General features: G+C 39.6%; 1 protein-coding gene and 2 long non-coding RNA genes across 3 annotated transcripts in view; 2 read left to right on the top strand and 1 right to left on the bottom strand.

Moving 5' to 3' along the window:
• The window catches only part of LOC123791911 (uncharacterized), a 205,712-nt gene that overhangs the window by 85,999 nt on the left and 96,705 nt on the right, over nt 1-23,008 (bottom strand). Inside the window, exons 2-3 of the long non-coding RNA XR_006779555.2 lie at nt 21,022-21,172; nt 16,693-16,771 (exon numbers count right to left, since the gene is read on the bottom strand). This is a non-coding gene — a long non-coding RNA (uncharacterized LOC123791911). The remainder of the gene's footprint in view (nt 1-16,692; nt 16,772-21,021; nt 21,173-23,008) is intronic.
• LOC148109376 (uncharacterized) lies at nt 942-22,649 on the top strand. Its single transcript, XR_015725976.1, has 3 exons — nt 942-1,230; nt 2,945-3,007; nt 22,140-22,649. It is a non-coding gene; the product is annotated as an uncharacterized LOC148109376 (long non-coding RNA).
• Nucleotides 21,171-22,144, top strand: SERTM1 (serine rich and transmembrane domain containing 1). The gene has a single exon (XM_045796952.2). The coding sequence runs from the start codon at nt 21,634-21,636 to the stop codon at nt 21,955-21,957; it is 324 nt and encodes a 107-aa protein (XP_045652908.1). The 5' UTR covers nt 21,171-21,633; the 3' UTR covers nt 21,958-22,144.

Below are 23,008 nucleotides of genomic sequence, written 5' to 3'. Positions count from 1 at the left end.
GCATAACCCCAGGACATGGGCACCGGTAAGTAGGAGTATTTGTACAAGTTTAAATGGTCACTAAGACTTGGGCATCATTCTTCTACATTGATTTGCATGATTCATTGTCCTAGCCACAGGTGGACTGGGCTCAGGGTGAATGCAGCAGGACAGAAGGGAGTAAGGGATAGAGAAAAAGGAGCCATAGCAACACTTCACAGGGGCTCAGCCCTTCACCAGGCGAATAGTCCAGAGAGCCAATTGAATTGCTGAATGTCAGGGTAGAAGAGCCTGCAGACATCAAATGATAAGTTGAAGTAACCGTTTTTCAGTTGAAAAACAGGAATCCAGAGTCTTTAAGTGAAGATCATGGGTCTGATTGGTAACCAAAGTTAGTCTTGTCAGGTAAAGGCTCCCTTCCCAGAGTTCTTTTAAGGTCTATGACTCGCTCTAAGGCAGTTACCCAGTAACGACTGTTAGGGTTGCCTGTTTCCCTGGCAGTGATGGAACTGCAATCCTATTCATTTCATCTGATGATCTGGCAGAGGATTCAGAGGGGAAAGAAGAGAAAAGCATGTAAGGAGAGACGTGTGAGGCCAAGCTCAACACAGGATGGGGTGATGCCCTCATGCAGCTCAGAGTTGAACTTGACGTGATGGACCAGGGCTCGTGGTTTGGAATGGGGGCTGTCCGGGACTCATAATAGATGTTTAAGAGGGGAAGAAACTTGGCAAAAAAGTAGATGCTTTCGCCTGCTGAGAGGTCTCTGAGTCCCCAAAGAAACAGCATCCTCATACCCCCACACACAAAAGTTAACGGCACCACACCTGCCTTCCCCAGATGGGGCTCCCTGTGAGAACGCCTCCTCGTCCTCCAGGATTTTCCAACACCGACTCAAGCTCCTCCCTCGCCCGAGCGGGGCTGCTGTCCTAGAGCCAAGCGCCAGCCAGTGCAGCGGCTGGGGGGCGGCGGGGAGTGGGCCCGCCTCGCCGCCATTGGTTGTGCGGACCGGAGGGGCGGGGGGAAGACCCGCGGTCCCAGCGACTCCGCGGCCCCGGGCTCACTCCAGCTGCGCCCGCTGCCCGCCAGTGCGCCCTGGTCCCGCATCGCATGCTGAGCCCAACATTCCCGCGGACGGCTTCGCGGGCGCGGATCGCTGAGATAGGGGCGCCTACAACGAGCTCAGCGCGGCCCCAACCCCCCGGGGGTGCCGAAGTGCGGCCGGGGAGGTCGGCGCGTCCGGACTCTCAGGTCAGTGAGAGGCTCCCGAAGCCTCCCTCGAGCGGAGGCAGAGGAGTGGGGAGCTGGGGACGCGCGAGGTGCTGAGCGCTGGAGGAGGGCTTGCCCTCTGCGAGGAGCGCCCTGACTCCTCTTCTGGGGCTGCCTCGAGTTCCGGAGCTTCCACTCCCTCCGGAGCCGCCCCCCCAGAGTCTCCCCGGCTCCCAGAGGTTTGGCTCCTTCTCTTGACTCCCCTGAATCTATTTCGTTTGCGCCGGGCGCGTTCTTCATGGCCCCCAGCAACCTCCGCAGGTCGGCTTTCCGGGTTCTCGGGGTGACTTCGTTGGGCTACGCAGTGCCGGTGGCCCCGGGATGACCCGTTTCAGTCCCGGACGCAGAGCCGGGAGGAGCTGCTCTCGCGTCCTCTGTTGAAAAGATTGATTCTTCCGTGCAACTGTAGGCAGTTCTACACTTTGCAGAACGTGTTTCTAGGTGTATTCTATTTGCTTTTGCCTTTGTGGTATGTGCGGTCATTTCTGTTTTGCGCCTATCTGTGCACTCGCCAGGCGCACACTGCCCGCTTTGCACATTAACGGTGCTCGGAGTCTTTCCACCCATCTTAGTGGGTTCAAATCCGGGGAAGTTTACCTGGCGCTGAACACTTGCGTTCCCCATTGGTGGTTTCCAAGTTCCCGAAAAACCTAGTAGAAAACTGCACCAGCTCCTGGAATGTGTATTTCCCTGTCGAGGTGCGTGGATTATGGGCAATTGAGCTCTGGTTGAGGAGAGAGGTGTGTGATGTTGCCCGCTCCGGGTAGCAGAAGGATCCCTTCATTCACAGACACTTCTGGTTAAGGACCAGGTTGGCGGGCTGTACTTGCGCGCTTTCTGCCGCTGGATGCCTGGGGCCGCCCAGGCTTGGTTTGGTGTCAGGGTTTCTTTCTTAACCTTCATTTCCTCTGCCTGTTAAATTTCCTTTGGAAAATTTTTTGCGAAAGTCTTGAAGTATTTAGGTGGTTCTTTGTGGTGGATAGTAGGATCCGATAGCTCTCGACATTCTCAAAGCCATAGCATTTGGTCAGGTCCGCAGGTGCAAAGGGCGTGAAATGGGCAGTGATTACATCCCAGGGCCAACCCCAGGGACCACTGCTCAAGATGTTTCTCCTCGGGAGATTTTTGCTTTAGATTTTTCTGGATTCATTGTCAGACAGCAGCTGGTCAACAGGAAAAAAGGCAAGATAAGTGATACTCTTTTCTTAAAAGGTCTGCCTCTTAATGCAGTCTTGCTGCCCAATGCACCCTCCTTAAAAAAAAAAGGTATTTACTTAGCTTATGGTATGCAACTAATCTGAGTGTTTTAGCTTATTTGCAATCTAGCTCCTACAGATTCTTAAATCTACTTTGTGACTAAAATGCTTCATTTCGCTAAGTATAGAGGTGTCTTGCCCCTGTCTCACATGTACACACTTTATAATCAGCACCTAGTTGATCCGTTAATGCACATTGCTTTTTGAAGTGTATATTAGTGAGTCTGCCTTGTAACCGAGTTGCACTGACACCACTCCCACAGGACATGTCCTTCAAATGCTGGGCACTGTGGGGATGGAGAACCATCTGCCAACCTCCAAAGTATTCTGGGAATACTGAGTTCCAGAAAATGGGTGGGGTATTACATTTCTGTGTTCTGATTTTGAGGCTTATTACTTATTTGGCTTATGTATTTATTATTTTTGATTCCTTTACATAGGGCAGAGTGTTCTGAAGAGCCTGACACGCATTCACGGTTCTCATTAAAGAAGCTTCATGTAAGGTAAGATCCATTCCATTTTCCCTGCTGTTTTATCAGTTCAACAGATTTTATTGGATATGTATGATGTGCAGCACAAGCCTGTCAGGAATTAAGAGATAAATAATGGTGTGATGACATGTGGCATCAAATCCATCAGAGGATTTATTTGCAGGTTTCCTAAGAGCTTTTCTTTTCTTTCCTTTTTTTTTTTTTTTTAATCAGGGCAGATGAAGGATGACAGCTGATTGGTAAGAATGATTAATCATACTAATCATTAAATAATGTGGAGTCATATATTTATTCTAAGAATGAAAGATTAACCCATCACAAGCAAAACTCTCTGCTTTGGCCTCTAATGAGATCTAGTCTCAGCCCATTTGATGATATCCCTTCTTCTCTAGGCTTGCTGTTCTCCCTGTACTTGTATTTTAATATCCTTTTTTCCTTTAAGTTGTAGACTTTATTTAAATAATTTTATATTTGTTATTAGGGAGAAGCAAAATGTAAAATTATGACTGAATTTTTGTGTTTTGCTCATTTGGATTTTTTAAATAGTAATTTAAGAACCTGGAAAAATACATTCCTAAAAGGCCCTGACGTCAGGCACTGTGTAGGTCCCGCTTGCCCGGCTCTTGGCACCCATGAGCCATTCAGTAAACATCTGTTAAATGAAACTAGAAGCCAAAAAGTAGTGTTGCAGAAGAATTCCATTTTCTTCAAGTAGACATGTGAGGAGCATATTATATTATTATATTACTATGTTAATACAAAGCATCACAGGCTTAACTTTTATTATTATATATTATTATTCTTAATGACAGCTAAAAAATAAAAAGCCTTTAAGTTAGTTAATGGAATAGGGAACCTAATAAAGAAGCTCAAACTAAGTGCATGAGTTGGCAGGATTCCTTTTAGCCAACAGATGTACCTAGAGAAATCAAGCTACAGGCTTAGGTGCAGAAGTCCATGATACATGCGCATGTGGACCAGCCTTTGATTAAGAACTCGGGAAGTCTATCTGTGCATTCACTGACCATTTCAGATGCACAGTAGCAGGCTCAAATGAGCCAAGTTCTGGGATGCCTTCAGTTCTGATTCTGATTTGTGGCAGATGCGTCCATGGGATATAGTGTTCTGAGTTGCTCAGTCTCAAGACACAGGATGCCTCCTTCAGGAGTTCCTAATATATAGGATCCATGCTCCTGTTCACATTTGGAACCAGGAAATAATCACTTTAGTCCAAGTTTTTTTGGCAACAATAACAAAAAATGGAGATTCTGAATAGTCAAGTAGCCCTGTACAAGTTACAGTATCTCTAAGCATGAAATGGCACAACCCAGCCAGAACACTGCCAATGTTTCAAAGCTCTGAATTCATATCAGGAATAGGATAGACTGTCATTAATATTTCTTGAGTTCCTAGCTTTTAAATTCTCATCCATTAAGTTATATGGGAAATCAGTCAGTCCAGATTTGTAATTTGCATTATGGGCTTGATTGTTGATGCCACTGATGTTGTTGATATTGTTGATTGTTTGATATTGTTAGAGACAACAGTGAGAGGGTCTGGAAGTTGTAAGCTTCTAATACTTGTTAAACAGGGTAACTTACGATAACAGACCTGAATACAATTTTTGATGGGAAACAAAAGGATAAGGTGGATATAAGAACCTGTTTCGAATTCAGAAAGACAGGAAGACAACTTACACCGCAGTGAAAACACTAAGACAATTCATTCAACACACAGATTCACTCCTCAGGGAAAGCCAAAATAGCAGCTTTCCTGATTAATTTGCCACATTAGTCTGGTACTGATTAGAACTGCCTGGTAACCTATTAACTATTGCCAGTTAAACTGGGTTGGTTCTTACTCACTTTCAGTTTCCCTGTGACCAGGATTATAGCAGCTGGATCTACTCTTTTCTTAAAACATTCACAATATCCCATAAAATGCAACTACAATACAAAGAGCAGTTAAGCCCAATGGGCAGATTGACTTGCTTGTCTCAGCCAGAGAGTCTTAAACTTTGAAAGAAAAGGTACATATGAACCATTTCAAAGGTTTCGGTAAGTATATGCAGTACAAAAAAGGGGGGGGGAGTGGAGATAGGGGGAGGGAAAGAAGAGGGAGAGGGGAAAGAGTTCCAGGCTTAACAACCAGTTGCATTTTCACTGCATATGCTCTCATTAAATTTTATTTCTATTTTTTCTAATGAAAACACCTTTATTTTTTTTCTGATTATAAAACAATATATTTTCTTTGTATCAAAATTCAGATACATGCACAAAATAGGATGTAAACAAACACACCCAGATCACCTGCTAACAAAAACTGTTAACTTGGTGCGTAACCTTGTTTAGTTTAGTTTTCTTTTGCATGCCTCTAAAATTGTGTATGTGTGCCCAGTAGTAGTAGCAGTGCCAGTAGTTGTTTTACAAAAATGGAATCATACTATGCACTATTGTGAAGCTTACTTTTTGACTTAGCCATATATGTCCAGCATCTTTCCATGTTAGAAAATGTAGTCTTTTTTATTATATCGGAATCCTCCATTGCATGACTCTTCTACCATTTATTTAACTAATCCTTGACTCACAGACATCTTGGTAACTCCAGTGTTTAGCTACAGACTACATCTTTGTGCGCACGCCTTTTGAACTTGTCTGATTTTCTCCCATGGGGTTAATTATCAGAATACAAATAATAGCCTACAATACGATACATTTTTGGATGAAAAGGGAAGCACTCAAATAATTCATCCAACAAGTAGTAGACCCAGAATATCTTCTATATGCCTGGCACATATTTTCTGCCCTTAAAAAATTTTTTTTATTGATGTTTAACATTCATATAGAGAAATACATGAAGGCATAAGTATATAATTCAGGATTCATGTGTTCAATTTGAAAACACCCTTGTAAATGGAACTCAGGTCAAAAAATATATATTTACTAATACTCTCCTTGATGGCCTTCATATGCCTTGGCAACCTGTCATTCTAACTATTCCTCATGAGAAAGCTTATTGATCTCCATTTCCATCAAATGCAAGATTAAGGGCACTGTGACTTTTAGAGTGACAGAGGAATATTGATGGATTCTCAGACCTTCAAAAGGACTACCTGCCAACAAAGTTTGTTGACTGAATCAGTTTCTGAGATCTTTCCTTCTGTCCCCTTTCTCTCTATTATCCCTATCAGTTTGGGTCTCAGATCTGGACCCTGTGTGGCACATATTTTGATTCATATGATGAATTAACCTCTGGATAACAAAAGAAACTGAATAACATGTTTCTCATCTAATTTCTTCTTGTTGGCCACCCAGCTCAGCTCTGAGTATAGAGTGGATTTGGAGCCAGAAAAGCATCCTGGGCTCCTAATTTGGTTTCAGTCACCAGCTCTTTCTGCCATCCTTTTCCAGAAGGCGTGTAACAATGACCATAAAAATTTAATTTACTTAAGTTTTAGAGACTTCAGTTTCCTGGTTTTTAAGGACTTCTAGCTACCCAATTCTATGAAAAATGTTTTCCTTTTGTGGTTGCTTATTTAATTTTTGTTTTGGTATTGTTTGATTTCTTTTTTAATAGAGGAAAGTTAATATTGAGAGAGACCATAGGGAGAGAAGGAATAACTTAGATACATGATAAATGTTTTAAGTCAGTTCCAGAATGAATGAAAAGAAAAAAAAATTTGCTTCTTTTGTGCTCATGTGTTTTCATTCCTTTCATTATTTTTCTAAGAAGCTGAGGTCTGGATTAGGTTCCTAGACAATACTGCTTAGGATATTGCCGCTCACATCACCATGGCCATGATCTAGATGAAGTGCTAACTCAAAGTACAGTCCATGCACTAATGCCAGCCTTGAATTGTTAGTTACTCACTCACCATGAGATCTGGAACTGAGCCAGAATATAAATCAAATAAGGCACTAAGCACACTCTGTAGTTTAGCTGACTTTTTTTTTTTTTTTTAAGCAAGATATTCTGGATATAGGAAGCAATACTTTATAAGTTCCTCATCTCACAAGGACTCATAACCCACATATTCCTGAGGGAGGCAGGTGGCTACTTGGAGTAGCAATGGTCTCCAGTGTGGGGCTTTGTAGTTAAATTGGGAAATTTATAAAAATGTAGACATTTTCCTTTTCTGTGCTCATTTTCTATTGAATTTTGTTTTGTTCTGTTTTGGAGGGGAGGGTGAGTTAATCCTTGAGATAGAGGGACTAACAGAGTACCATGGCATGTACTGTTCCTAAATGTCATAAATTATAATAGCCTTCCTCTGTGGTGACTGGAAAGCAGTATTGTCCTTTGCCCTTCTTATCTCCACAGATGAGCACAGTGCCAAGGGTTGTGATTATAAGGGACTTAGTAATTTTCAAAGGATGGGATTATCATGAAGTTTAACTTAAATTAAAAACAACATATTATGGGGCATCTGGGTGGCTCAGTCGGTTGAGCATCCAACTCTTGATTTAGGCTCAGGTCATGATCTCAGGGTCCTGAGATGGAGCCCCATGTCTGCTTGACCCTCTCCCTCCCCCTGCTTGCAGTCTCTCTCTCCCTCTCTCTCTCTCAAATAAATAAAATCTTTTTTAAAAACCCCAAAAACCAAAACAATGTATTCTGTTTCACATTCAGTCAGGTCTTCATTGACTATGGTAAACTCTTACAATTTTTGTTGTGCTCTTCAAAATACATTTGCTGCAACTCCTCAGTTATGTTCACGGTAATGAATTTCAATATTTATAGTGGATTCCTCCATCCTTTCCTTGGTTATCCCAGTGGATACTTGACTAAATAAAATTTTTGTTGAAAGACATATTTACCTGATAAAAAGTATGCTCAGAGTTTGCACTGGAACCTAAAACTATAAATTTTATTGCCATAACTAAAATATTTATTTAGGGTGTGTTCATCATTATTCTTTAATATTGAATACTTACCCTGTAACTGATATGATTTTATATAAGATCATTTATTCATTCATTCAATAAATATTATTGTACGTCCCCAAATAGAACAAATATGGTATACTTCTCCAAGAAACTTCAAATTTCTTCATTCCTTTACTCTTTTATTCATACAACCATCCGACAAATGCTTACTGAACATCTTTATATAAGACACCATGCGGGTTCATGGTTATAAAGATGAGTGAAATGGTAGTCCTCTGTTCTAGGAGCTCATAGTCCATCAAAGTTTTAGGCCAACAGGTAAACAAATATAGTAAGTATAATAAAATTTGAGAAATGCTAGTGTAAAACGGTACAGAAATTATCATGAGAATGCAGAGGAAGGAGCCAGAAATTTGCACAGAGAAAGTCTGGGGGGATTTGTATTATTAGTGAATAACTAGATGACACAGAGGAGGGAAAGTTTGAGTAGAGTCTTGAAGAATGAACAAATTGAGTTTTGGGTGGAATTAGGGAGAAGACGTGCAAAAATAAGGATTACGCATACATTTAAAAAAAAACTTTAGGAAATCAAGAACAGTTTGATATGCTTGGACCATCAATCTTAGGAACAATGGGAAAAAATGAGACTGGAAAAGCAGCATGTGGCCAGATTAAAAGGAACGTATAATATAGCACAGATAATATAAGGAAAGGTCTTTTAGATTTCTTACTCAAGGTGGGCATTATAAAAATTGTATGTGCAATAGACTCTTGCATGCAATGGTGATATTTTATCACCTTCCAATACATAGTTGACAAGTGTTTGTTGAATGAATAAATGAATGCACAAAAAGATACAGTTTTTCTTAACCAAAGGCAATACCACTGCCCCATTATTTGTATAATGGGGTAGTGTTACTTATTTTTTCCCATTTGGAGTAACAGATTAGTCTTAATATATCTTTACTATCTCTCACCTATTGCCACTTGAAGCCATTTGTGTATGTTTAAGTGACAGCTGGTCAGGACTGTCCTTACAAGTAGCACCTCCTCATGCCCCAGCTTGTTAGGGAATATGTTTTTGGCTGTACCAGTAGCTAATTCTCATCCCTTTAAACCTCACTCTTGCATGAAATTAAAGCTAACCAAAACATCCTCCACAACCTTCTTTCTCACAGTGCCATAAGGGGGTTTTAATATATTACATAGCCAATTCAGGCAACTCTCAGTTATCTTCAGAATTTGACTTCTTTATAGTCAATTTCTTGAATACCCAGTATAACCTCTGCTGTCATGTAAGATCTTTGGTCAGTCAGTAGAAGGTAGATTATGGCTTAAAACAACAAGTACATTCATTGTTTCCACAAAGTATTAATAAGGCCAGCAAGGGGTGAAGGTGTTCTCCCAGTTCAGCTGGGACAGAAGCTGCCCCATACTTACACAATTACTGCAGCAGAGGGAAGGGGCGTGGCAAATCTCACACTGGGTCTTACATATTCTACCCAGAAGTGACGTTGTCACTTTTCCCAAATTTCAATGGCCAAAACAAGTCATCTGGCCACCCTAAATTCAGAGGGGATGGGAACATGTAATCCTACAACATGCCGGGAAGGAAGAAGGAACAGCAGAAACATGTGAACAGCATGAATGATCACAGGTCTTGAAATGATCCCTCTTTTACCCTTGGGCTTCCTGGAGAGAAGGAATGTAATGAACATAGAGCATTTGGAGACATAGGGATATAGATTTGAATTCCAGTTCTCCTCTAAGTGGTTGGATGACCTTGGGGTAAGCTTTTAAATTCTCTAATCCTTAATTTTCTCATCTGTTAAAGAAAGTTGAGGGAAAATAACTACCTTAAAGAGCTGCAAAGATTACAGAAAATACACATGCACCATGTGTACACATGAACACACATACAAAACTAGTATATGATTTTATTTAATAAATACTGGCTACTGTCATTCATGTTATTACTACTGTTTTCCCACAATGTTGTGCTGGACATTCTTTCTCCTACATAACATCCTGGGTGTACCTTCTTCTGCCTATCACATTCTGAAGACAATCCCATTCCACAATGATGTGGGGATGCTCCTGTCACCTTCTTTCTTTCCCTTCTACTTCCCACAACTTTTCTGGCATGATATGCCCCCTACATCCCAGCCCACACCACTAAAATAAAAGAGAACTAAAGACTAGAAATAAGAGTAGTGGGTGACGTGTGAACATGTGTTTCTGATCAAAGCTATTCCAACAAGTGAATAAAAAACACAGAGCCTACAACCTTAAGGTTAAGGTACAGAGCTTCACTCTTATAAAGGACAAAGTCAGTTTAATCTCATATAAGAGATACACATGGTTTCCTTGAATAAAACTATATTTATTTATATTTTTAAAATAATATATAACTATTTCAGTGATCTGTTTTCTATAATTCCTAATTATTTCTCAATTCCACCTCCTTATATTTTTTAAAAGATTCTATTTATTTTATTTTAGAAAGAGGAGAGGGAGGGAGGGGGAATGTGGGGGGGCAGGGGTAGAGGGAGAGGGAAAGCAAGAATCTCAAGCAGACTCCCCCCCCCCCCAGCACAGAGCCAGACTGATGGATATGGGGCTCATGGGGCTCTATCTCACAACCCCAAGATCATGACCTGACCTGAAACCAAGAGTCAGACACTTAACCCACTGAGCTACCCAGGTGCCCCCACCTCCTTACATTTTTAAGTTTAACACATTCTGGGAGAATTTGAGCCTACACTTGTTTATTGCTTCCCTATTGTCTTTGACAGATTCTTGTCTTGAGTTGTTATCTAAAATGACAACAAGCTGCTGAGGACTTGATTTCCTCCCACACTTGATAGCCTGCCATATAATTTTGTTCCATGTTACAAGGAACATGTAGACATTCTCTTTGTTAGCCAGACTTTTTAGTTTACTGTACCGCCTGAGAGAGAGACAAACAGAAAAAGAGAGAGATAAAGAGAGCATTAAGACAAGCTCTGCTATTTCACACAAGGAATTAGCAGGACCGTGGGAAATCCTACATGCCTTCCTGATGGAGGACATAACGTCCTGTTCTGTCCCCTGCCCTCCCTGGTGTACCTGGAAATCCTGGTAGATGAGTAATTTCAGAGCCATAAGAGAGTACTTTGTCTCCTTATAGGATTGGTGTTTTATGTAACCTCTGTCTAAAATCTCACTCATCTGGTACTCATCATTTTAGGGTACCTACCTATACTTGCAGTCATATAACTGTGATGACTGGCAAAAGCACTATTAATACCAGTGTCCTCTATTTTTTCATTTGTAGCTGCATTGTGCACGATGATTCAATTTCTGAATTGTTCATTGGCCCGTTTCATAAAATACAGACCCCGGACTCTAAGAGAGTTCTTGTGGTCAGGCTTAGCATCATGCCACACTAAAGGACTCACCCAAACCAGGATGATCAGGGAAGTGGCTGCTGGTTTAAGAGCTGTAAAGGACTGTGAGTTCTTTGATCTGTGGAACTTACTGTTTGAAGCCTGTTTTTGACACATGCTGCCTAAACAGTCTCCCACTTGTACTTAGTTTATTTGCTGCTATTGTTTCCTGCAGTTCCTGTGTAGAATCTGGGCCTGACTACTGGGGGCTCTCACTGGGCTTCCCAGGAGTCCAACTCATTTGTCCTTGTTAGAAAACTACTCTTGTGCCTGAGGACATTACGCTAAATAAAATAAGTCAGAGAAATACAGATACCACAGGATCTCACTTATATGTGGAATCTAAACAAAACAAAACAAACCTGAAGTCAGATATAGGGAACAGACTAGTGGTTGCTGGAGGCCAGTGATGGGGGACTGGGTGAAATAGGTGCAGGTGTTCAAAAGGTACAAACTTCCAGTTACATATTAAATAAGCCATGGGGATATACTGTACAGCATGGTGACTGTAGTCAATAATACCGTATTATTTATTTGAAAGTTGCTAAGAGAGTAGATCTTAAAAGTTCTCATCACAAGAAAAAAAGTGTAACTATGTGAGGTGATAGATATTAACTAGACTTACTGTGGTGATGATTTTGCAATATACACAAATATCAAATCATTATGTTGTGCACCTGTGGGATATTGTAACTTATAATAAATACATATTCAGCCTTCCTCCCTGTTTCTGGCACCCCAGAAATTTCCTGATGAATGGCACAAAGGCGTCTTTTGTTACGTTAATGGGGTGACTTTTGAACCCCACCTCATGGCGGGGGCTGGTTGCTAGAGGAACCCACCAGTGATTAGAGCCTTGGAACTTTCTGTTCAACAGGAAGGGAAGGAGAGAAGGGCAAGGGGTTGAATCAATCTCCAGTGATTGATGATTTAATCGATTATGTCTATGTAATGAAGCCTTAATAAAAACCCAAAAAGACAGGGTTCAGAGAGCTTCCAGGTAGGCCAACACATGGACATGCTGGGAGAGAGCATACTCAGCATGGAAGCTCTATGCCCTTTCCCCACAGCTTGCTCTATGCATCTACTCTGTCTGGTTATTTGTGAGTTATATCCTTTTATGATATACTGGTAACCTAATAAGTAAGATGTTTCTCTGAGTTCTTTGAGCTACTCTAGCAAATTCATTGAACTGGAGGAGAAGGGTTTGGAAACCTTTGATTTATCACCAGTCAGAAACACAGGTAACAACCTGGGGCTTAGGATTGGTGTCTGAATGTGTATGTTGAGAGGGAGGGTCTTGCGGGATTGAACCCTCAACATGTGGCATCTGACGCTATCTCCCAATAGATAGTGTTAGATTTGAGTTGAATTGTAGGACACTCAGCTAGTGTTCCTAGAATTGCTTGTTGGTGTGGAGAATGGCTCCTAGTCCTCCCGCACAAATTAGAATTGGTATCAGAACCTATTTAACCTGAAACTAATATGTCAATTACATCTCAATTAAAAACAAAAAAAAAAAAAAGAAAAAAGAAAAGAAAACTATTGTCTCTTGACCAAGATGCCTCCAAAGTCCTTATCTTTGGGTATTTACACTGTAGGAAAGATGCCCATGGCCACTTCTGAAGATGACGGATGATGTAAGATGAACATAACTGGATTCCATGATTTCTGGAGGTCCATATCGAGATTCAGATGAGTGGGTGATAGCAGCAGTGAAGTCATGAGTAAGGCTGGCTGGCCAGTCACCATTCCTGGTCTTTAGGTAGCATCTCCCACCACCATGGATCCAGCTTCCTGGGCATATTAAACTTCTTCTAACTCATCCTCTCATGCTTCACCTCCGGTACCCATGGCTTAGTGGGCATAATGAGCTGATGATAGCAAATAGTTGAGCTTTTCCAATGTTGTTGGAAAGATTCCTTTGAAAAATCAGGCTTCTATCATTGTGTTTCTTTGGAAGCTTCTAACATTTTAGCTGATTTACTGCATATTATGCCAAGCATATTTTCTTTTCTTTTTTTTAGATTTATTTATTTTTGTATTTGAGAGAGAGTGTGTGCGTGGGGGCAGAGAGAGAGGAAGAAAGAGTCTTAAGCGGACTCCACGCTGAGTGCAGAGCCCAATGCGGGGCTCAATCTCACGACCCCAGATCACGACCTGAGCCAAAACCAAGAGTCAGACATTTAATTGACTGCACCGCCCAGGCATATTTTCTTAACATCCTTGGGGATGTCATTTTTCCCCAACTTATATGTTGAGAAATTCCAAATCTACTGGAAAGTTGCAAGAGTAATAACAACAGACACCATGTATTCTATAACTAGAGTAACCAATTGTTAACATCGTGACATATTTGCTTTATCATCTTTCTGTATGTGTATGTAAATGCGTGTAGTATTTTTTTTTTTTTTGGCCGAAACATTTAAGTGTTAGTTGCTGACATGACACTTCATGGCTACAAAGTTCAACATGCATTTCCTAAAAATAACATTCTCCTATATCAGACTTAGGGAATTTAATATTTACATAATATAGTTATTTAATGTGCAGTCTATATTTAAATTTCCCCAGTTGTCTTAATAATGTCTTTATAACAAAGCTGTTTTTTCTTTTAATTGGCTCAAGGATCTTGCATTGCATTAGGGGATAGATCTTGAAATCTGCCTTCTATTTCTTTTTCTTAGTATTCATCTGACTCCTAAATCATGTAATATGGCCAAAACTGAATGTATCCAAAACAGCCTGCCTAAGCTGCCAATAACTAATCATTCTTTTTAAATATCCATTTTACTGTGGAAAGCATCATCATACTTTGACTGTCAGCCATTGAGGACTGGAAAAACAAGAGAACTTATTTAGCAAAATTCATATGTATATATTATGCTAAACACTGGGCTAATATCCAGAAGGAATGGGCAATTCACACACTATGTAATCAGCTGAGGTTCTATTTGTAGTTATATTATGAGGGACAATGGTTCATTAATTCAAGTAAATGCTGTGCCTTGATTAAAAATGTCATCACATAGAAGACTCTGTGAGCTGGAGACTTAAAATTCAAGACCTAAAACATTTACAACATTTGTGATATTCCAATCTATTCTTAAGGAACAGACTATAAAGCACCTTAGTTGAAACAAATACATGACTGTAGTTGTCAATAAACATAGATATGAATAGTGGCTTGCTTAATTAATTTGCTAATACTGAAGTTCTTTTCAGACAACCTTTGTCATCACTATTTTTTTTTTCAAATCTCTACCTGTACATGTGATTTTATGGATAGAGGACGGCTATTAGTCTTTGGTGTATTCCTGTGTGCAAAAATACAGACTTGGATACATTATATAATTTATATTCCTCTCCCCTCTGCCTCAAGTATCAAGATATTTTAAGTAGAGATGGAGTGAATGAAATATTTACTGTAAATCCATTCTTATAAATTGAAAGTTTGAGATGAGGAGAATTTATAAGAAAATATATACAAAACAGTAACAGGCATTCATAGAAACATGTAAACAGAAAGGTCCTCATTAAACACATTAGCTTGGATGCACATAGGAGACGGAAGAAAATGGAATAAGGAATCAAGGTAAAGAGGAATCAATGATGACAATAAGCTATGTATTTAAAGAGGGAGGTAGCAGTAGAAACAAAAGTATTGTTAGGGAGTAATACGGTATCATGTTTTCCTCTGATTATAGTGAGTGGCATCGTGGCCCATGGCTGCCCACTTCTGAGGAATCTGCTTAGATTTAGAGTGGACTTCATCAAATGGCTGTTGAGAAACCAAATTTCGGGGCTCTACCCTGTTCTCTTACAGCAGTTTTAGAGGAACCCAAAGTTCCCTGGAGCCTGAGAGAGTAGACAGAGATATCTAGTGGTCTACATGTAAAGGTTTAAAGAAAATTGTAACAATCACAAAATTAAGTTTATAAAAACAAAATCTTTCCCAGTGTCTATACTCTGTAAGGGGACTGTTATGAGCTCTGATTAGACAAAAAATATATTGGATATAAATTATTGTAACTGCAGAGGGAGAATGAGAGACAGTCAAAAAGGAGAAAATACATTCAGTTGTTCTACCAGAGCATGGTTTAATGAGAATTGTTTTAAAATGTGTCTAGCCTTATTAAAAATAAGTAAGATTTTTTATATACTAATGCTATGATTTAACCAATTCTAGCTGCTCTAAGAATAACAAATGTTTTTCTTATTGTACTTCTACAATACTGGAAATGATTAGATCTGAGTGGAGAGAGAGAAATGACCTGAAAGCCCTTACTAATAATACTATAACATCTTGAAAGGCTGGTCTTCTTACCTTCTTTCTTCCCACTGATTCATTTCGACCTTGCCTATGATCTTCAAGTCATTATTTCTCTGGCTATTTGCTTTTTCTTTAAATGAAATGTTTAAACCTGTGTGACCTTTTCTCCCGCTCCCTAAAAGGGACTTTCATTGTTCTCCTGCTTCTTGTGCTTCCTTCAACCTTCAGGCTGCTACTTTTCTCATTTTGATTTAGACTAACGGTGTTAGCCAGGAGGGGTCCAATATCCCCAAAAGGTAGGACAGAGCCCTTCCTGGTCTTTTTTAAACATCATAAAAGAATCATGAAAATGCTATGCCTACACATGGCTTTGTATTTGACCTGTTTTTTAACCAGAAAATTATCCATTTAAATTATCTTATTTTAAAAGTGTCATTCTTAAATGATTATTTTTACTAAGGCAATGTTTTGAACATAAAATCTTCACATGAATATAAATATAACACAGATTTATTAAGAATAATACTTTGATATTTCCAGAGAAGCGGTGACATACAAATGCAAGGAGGTCATATCTACAGTTACATTTGAGGTTGTACAAGACGGATGGTTAAACAGTCATGTTTATATCCCCTTTTGAAATACTTTCTTGTGTATGTGGCTTTTTATTTTTAACTTCACTCAATACACCACTTTGTATATTAAGAAGGGTATATCCTGAATGTTTTGTGAATTATACTTTATGTGGATAACTAATTTTTAAAGAATTAAGACAAAATAATTGATCTAGCATAAAAGCATTCTGAGTATAATTTAATTATTTTGCTAAGGAAGTCTTTTACTGGGCCTGAGGGTAATCCAGATAGACAAAAGTCATCACCAGGGTAGACAGAGATAGGAGACTAGTCTGAATCCAAAGCAACATAATGACCTATCCTAGAAATTGATTTTTAAAATATTTTAAGATAAATTTTTAGCTGATACTCAGCTATTACTTTGCCATTTTTTAAATTTTCACCAAAGTACTATGAAAAAACTCTGACTCTATTTTCTGATCATTCATTTGAACAGTAGGTAAAGAGAACTGTTAATTTTAATTTTTTATCTTACCTTATCCAGTTTAGATCCATAATTCCAGTGTATTATTCAGACTCTTCATCTTCTGCATTTCTTCTCATAAGATGGTACTCTAGTTCAATATTTGATAACAGATAGATTCAGTTTATTTCCTTACTTGATTTTATTTTTTATTGGACAGTTACAGGGAATCAGAAACAGAATTCACATACAATTCTACTCTCCTAAAACATTATACTGATAAGAGCAGTTTTCAAACATATGGATGGCTGAATCATCTTTGAATAAGGATAGCACATAAGATAATAAATTTTATTTTCATTATTGCAAGCCCAGTGGGTAAGTGTTTGCTACTGACTGCAACTGACAATTTACATTTAGAAATTTTGGGGAGTATGTATGTTGGCACCAACCTTCCTTCATCATCCAAAAGACCACCAGCCAAAGAAAAAGCATTATGAGAAAAGATAATTGTGCAAATGGTAAAGGAGTGGCTTGAGATCTCATATAAAGCATACTGTTTTCCAAGTAGAACTAAAAACAGCTTTGCTTAAATGTGTTAAGGTCCCTACTAGATTTTGGAAATGGTAGTTTCTATGTATTCTACAGAGAAAGAGATCCAACATATCATTACATTATAACATCAAATTTTATATTTGTAGACAGAAAGAAGCATTTTACCATGTCATGTTAATACTTTATCAAATCTGTCAAATCATTACTAATGGTTTGGGAGGACAGCCTTTTGGAGAATGACATAGCAAGACTTGATAATGATAAAATGTTGATTGGACATCCTAACAGCCAGGGCGCTCTTTATGTCTGCAAGGCAGCAAAGCAGCTTATCCCAGTTTTCCGCAACAGAAAACCTTTCAAATAGTTGTTATTCACATAGACACATATTTGAATAAAGGTCAGAAACTCAGAAATTGCTGTGGCAGATTTGAGGCTGACTGTAGGCTGAGTTTTATACACCATTATTGTATAGAAGTCAAAGCCACCAGAAGTCTTGCAGTGCTTGTGTGAGCAGACTCAGAGATGGGGGTCTGCCAGCTCTTTTTCCTTTTACCAGGCATGAAGGTACATGTCAGAGAGTATGCTTTTGTTCGTCTAAAACTTTACAATTCTCATAAACACCCCATGGGAAGGAAAGCTTCCATTCTTCCAGAGGAGTCACGGAGGCATGGTGCTGAGTATCGTGGAACCAGAGACTCCCAGGTTTGCCTGATCTATCCTGTCTCTCCATCTCCCCACCTCACTGGGCTCATGGTGACCTCACAGGTCTACTCTTCTCACCTCAGTGGTGACTGCCTTTTGTAGATTTCTTCCAAGCACAGGTTTTTATTCTGAGAGACAAAGGGAAAGCGGCTGACCGCGAACCAAAGCATTTACACAGATCTTCATTTATAAAGTTGTGATCCAGCTGTCTCATTTTCCTTTCTCAAAAATCACTTTCTGAGGATGGCTCAGAAAAAAGCATCATCATGCCCACCTGGCTTTAGGTCTTTAGGTGCCGCCGAAATGGCAGTACACTGGTGCTGCCCTGAGACAGGTCAAGGCTATGCATTTCAGATGAAGTCTATCTCTTCTTTTCTTTAAATCTAATCTGTTTGGAGAAACAGCCCAAGAAGCATCATCTTGAAACATACTTGTTTGAACATTCACATGGTCACAAGTCCTGAACACGTACAACTGGCCTTATCCTGAACATTATACACAGACTGTCAAAATGTTCACCAGGGAGAAAGAGGATTTATCAATTTTTAAAAATTCAGTAAGAAAGTGAGAATCAATGCCATCAAATTAAAATGATCTCTAACAGTGCATATATTCTGTTGTTTCAAAGTAGAACAGTGAAATGAAATTCACGTATCTCTCATTTAAAATTAAAACGTATTCTGGAAATGATATTAAATCTGAAGCGTTGGGACGAGAATATTTAAAGAAGAAAATATTTAATTGAGAAATGTCAAATAATGACATGAGCTTTTGTTTGTTCATTTCCACCATTCTTCCAAGACCACTTGGAAGATCATTTCCTGTAAACTATTCCATAGACCATTGAGGCTCAACAGTGGGCCTCGTATCTGAAAGATCTTCAGGATGTGAAAAGTATTCCTGGAATATTTACATGTAAAGAAATGCCTTTGTTTTAAGAAGTCATCTGGTAGCCAGTTGTGAGCTCAGCTGCTAAACTGCTGGTATTCTAGGGACACTGTCTGTGCCTCCAGCCCTATCCCCAAAAAGTGACAGATTTGGGTAGTGAATCTAATTCCAGCTGAATCTGTGAACTGCACATGCCAGAACTGTAGGACTAGCAGAGACTTCGAAAGTTCCTCTAGCCTTTCTAGGCTTTCAGAAGGAACTGCCTACTGGGACTTTACTTGGGATGGCCTTTTATAATTTTCTAAGGATGCTTATGGAAATGTTCTTACAGCCTAACTCAGGACCTCTTAGCGAGGTAGGAAAATGTTATTGCACAAATGGGAAAACTGAAAAATCAAGACTAAACTGTGAGCTAGCCCAGAGTAAGTAGCAGATAGGAACTAATGATGCAAGTCTTCATAATTTTCCTCTTCCCATCACAGTTGAGAAAACTATGAACATAGTTAAGGCGTGGAGTCTAGTCCCTCCTCTGTCACTGTCTAGCTGTGTACCCTGAGTCTATCATGTCTTTGTGGCTCAGTTTCCTCAAGTGAGAATGGTAAGTCCTGCTCTACCAAGAAGCTGTGAGGAACACACAATATGCATAGTCCCTTCTTCACCCATGCTAGGAAAAGAGGATGTAAAATCCTTACTACTTAAATGACAGGAAAATTGAGACCAGATGATACAATGAGTTAGGATGAGCAGAAGCCCAAGTCCTCCTGGCTTATCTTCTAATGAGATATTTCTTTTGTCCAATCAGTTAGCTTCTTTGTCTCTCAGTTTCCTCAGCTAGACTTAGGAGGCCTTTCCAGAACAAAGAATATTTCTTCCTATTCAGCTCATAAGGTTTCTATCCTAGTTTTCTTTCCTATACATCATGCTGCCTCTGAAACTCTATTTTCCCTAAAGATGAATGGCTAAGACATTTACATGCTATAAAAAGGCAAGGGATTGCCAAATCAGTGTGACACATTTGAGTCCCACTGTGATTCTCTCTCTTTTTTTTTTTTAAGGATCGTTAGGAGCCTGTAGCAGCCTAATGGAATTAAAATCACCAAGCAAAGCATAATGAGGAGTAGGAGTCAAATTATTTTAGGAACTACTAAGACACTGTATGTGGCCTACTCAGAGAAACTCACTAAGATCATTAGCCTGTATGACACCCAGCAGGGACAGCCATCTCAGAAGTGTCCCCTCCTTCCCAGGGATCATTAATGCTGCTCAGCTCCAACCACAGCAGCCAATGTCAGCCCCTCAAAGAATCAGCCACTTAATTAGATCTGGAGAACAGAAGGGAAAGGCAAGTTTTCAAGATAAAATGCTGGGCAGAGTTTAGGAAAAGGGAAAGCCAGGGACAGAATGGATCTTTTCACATTAGCCTTTCACTACATCTGACACAAGATTTAAATTTTTACAACAAATGGATTGAATGCCATAAAGAGCTAGGAAGAGCATCTTTTCTGGACTTGAAGAGTCATCTGCCCAGAGGGATCATCCTCCCTCAGGCTGCATTCCTCACCCCCACATGGACTTAGTGGGCTGGAGGCCTAGGCAGAAACTGGCTGTGACTTTTCCAGTGATGAAGGAGAGGGTGTCTGAGACACACTGCACCCACACTTGCAGCCTGGGGAATCATGTGGTATCCCGCTTGCTACCTGCCTGTCAGTCTGCTTTGCTTCTGGTGTTCCTTACAGGGACCACATTAGGAGGGAGAATCTGGTGAAGAGCATTCTTTACCTCCTGGCTGAGAGAAAATTATTCCTTCTCCACAGCCATTAACAGACATACACACACCATAACCTTATTTTGGCCCAGCCCTTTACAATTCACAAAGTGCTTCCATGCCTATTTTCTTGATCCCTGAATAACACAGAGAGGGGATGGGGCAAGTGCTATACATTTCACAGATGAGAAAAGTGAAACTCAGAATAATATAGGCCATTTGCCCAACATCCCAAAGGTAAAGGGGAATTCAGGCCTCCCTCAAACCTACATCTGTTGATGGCAAACCTCATACGTTCTACCATTCAAAGGGAATCCAACCTTTTTTCTTCTAAATTAATCTGAAGTTTTTTTATTCAGTACTAAAATATGCAGAACAAGGTACACAGGTAGATCAAAAAGAAGAAACATGAAGAAATGGCCCCTCATTTCAAGGAAATGAATTTTTATAAACAAATCAAATTACAAATGTTCAACAAAAAGCAAACTTACATGTGCGGCATGATTCTTCAAAGTGTGGTAGAGATAAATACTGGCTTGGAAGGTGCTAATGGGCTGGAGGTGCGCAGAGTTAATTTTCTGGAGAAGGGAGGTTTGGCACTGACTTTCTGGGTCCTATTCTCAGAGCATCCACTTGGAGCATCTGTTGAAATCACAGCAGATGGAACACATCAGAAATGTATTTTCCTTTTTATTTATTTTAGTTCCTTGGAGAATCCTGGCACTTAGGTACTGTGGAGGTAAAATAAAAGTTCATTTTTATATCATCATTTGTAATGTAATGACATAAACATTATCTATTTCTGGAGAAGTAATTTCGTTCCCTTCCCTTCTTGAAGTGAAAACTAGAAATGAGATTTAAATGTGATATTTTGTGAATAATGCACTCAGCTATTTTTTTGTTGTTTGTTTGTTTTTGCAGTGCCAATGGACACCTGATCCCCTGCTGCCTTTGTTTGAAAACAAAGAAGTTTTGTTGTGCTGATTTAACTGCCTACAATCTTTGCTGATGCTATCCTAAAAAAAATGCTGATTCTGTCCTTTTTAACCCCTGTGTGAAACTGACTTTTAACATACTTGTGCATTCTTTGACCCTCCATAAAGATGTCTGAACCTGACTCTTCATCTGTATTTTCGGGTAACGTGGAGAATGGAACTTTCCTTGAGCTATTTCCCACATCCCTGTCCACATCAGTGGACCCTTCCTCAGGCCACCTGTCAAATGTCTACATCTATGTGTCCATATTCCTCAGCCTTTTAGCATTTCTGCTTCTGCTTTTAATCATTGCCCTCCAGAGGCTCAAAAATATCATCTCCTCCAGTTCCTCCTACCCGGAGTATCCAAGCGATGCTGGAAGTTCTTTCACCAATTTGGAAGTCTGTAGTATTTCCTCTCAAAGGTCCACTTTCTCAAACCTTTCCTCATGAAGAAGATGGAAGAATTCCTGAATGCTGCAGCAGCCTAGGTTTTCCCTTGCAGGAAGTGTCACATGAACCAGTTGCTTCATGAAAGAAATAACCCCTTTCTTTTCCAACCAATTAGACCTGTTTCTCCTCCTTCACCCCTCATTTCTTGTTCCATTCATGATGCTTTTCATTTGTGAATGTAGGAGTTGATGCTGACTCAGAAATGTGTGCAAACATTGAGGGGCAGAATTTCACACAAACCACCTGACAAATCGGAGCAGACCTCTTCAAGGTGAATCAGTTCATTTCACTCTGCTGGACACCTGAGGCAGAACTCATCTGAGGCAGCCTCACAGTGGGTGCTGGATATGGACTCTTGTACTTCATTTCTCTTACAAAACCGTGAAACCAACTGAGCTTGCAGAAACTGGCAAAATTAAGTCTGAGCTACTTAGAAGATATTCTCCATATTTAAAAGATAAAATGGAAACACCAAATTAGAAAAAAAAAGTCAATTTAGATTTAATGTATAACATTTCTAAAACCTGAGGCAAAATATGCTAAATGTTTTATTTTCACTTTAACACATGAAAATCACATTTATTGATGAATTAAGTCATCATGGAAAAGTTCTAGAAGAGCTTAACTTTGAATAGCAAGGCAAATATGTGTTATGATGCAGTCTGTAAGTATTTTTGCCTCTTGGTTTTTTTCTATTTACATTATAGTCGTAATACCCCTACTGTTGTAGAATTCTTTGTGATAATTGCTGTTACTAAGAGAAACACCCTAAGAGACAGCAAGAAGTTTTTATTTTATATCTATACTTTCCATTGGTGGAAATTAAGCATATGGAAAATATTCACTTAGTTCTGTTTTCTGCAGTAATAACTCCTAGCAGTCATGTAAGCATGTTCCTTTATTCAGTTTCATAGTCTTATGATTTTAGCGCAGAATTCTGTTAAGGCTCCCAGATGTCAGATGTTTGCTCACTCACATTAGGTTGCAAAACTTAAGAGACTAAATTGCTAATATACATGTTATTATATACTCCATGAATGTTACAGGTCTC

The sequence above is a fragment of the Ursus americanus genome, chromosome 10, assembly GCF_024610735.1.
Source record: "Ursus americanus isolate L20-20 chromosome 10, mUrsAme1.1.p, whole genome shotgun sequence".
Classification (NCBI taxonomy): Eukaryota; Metazoa; Chordata; class Mammalia; order Carnivora; family Ursidae; genus Ursus; species Ursus americanus.
The sequence above is the reverse complement of the archived record's forward strand: the minus strand, read 5'-3'. Positions and strand labels throughout refer to the sequence as shown.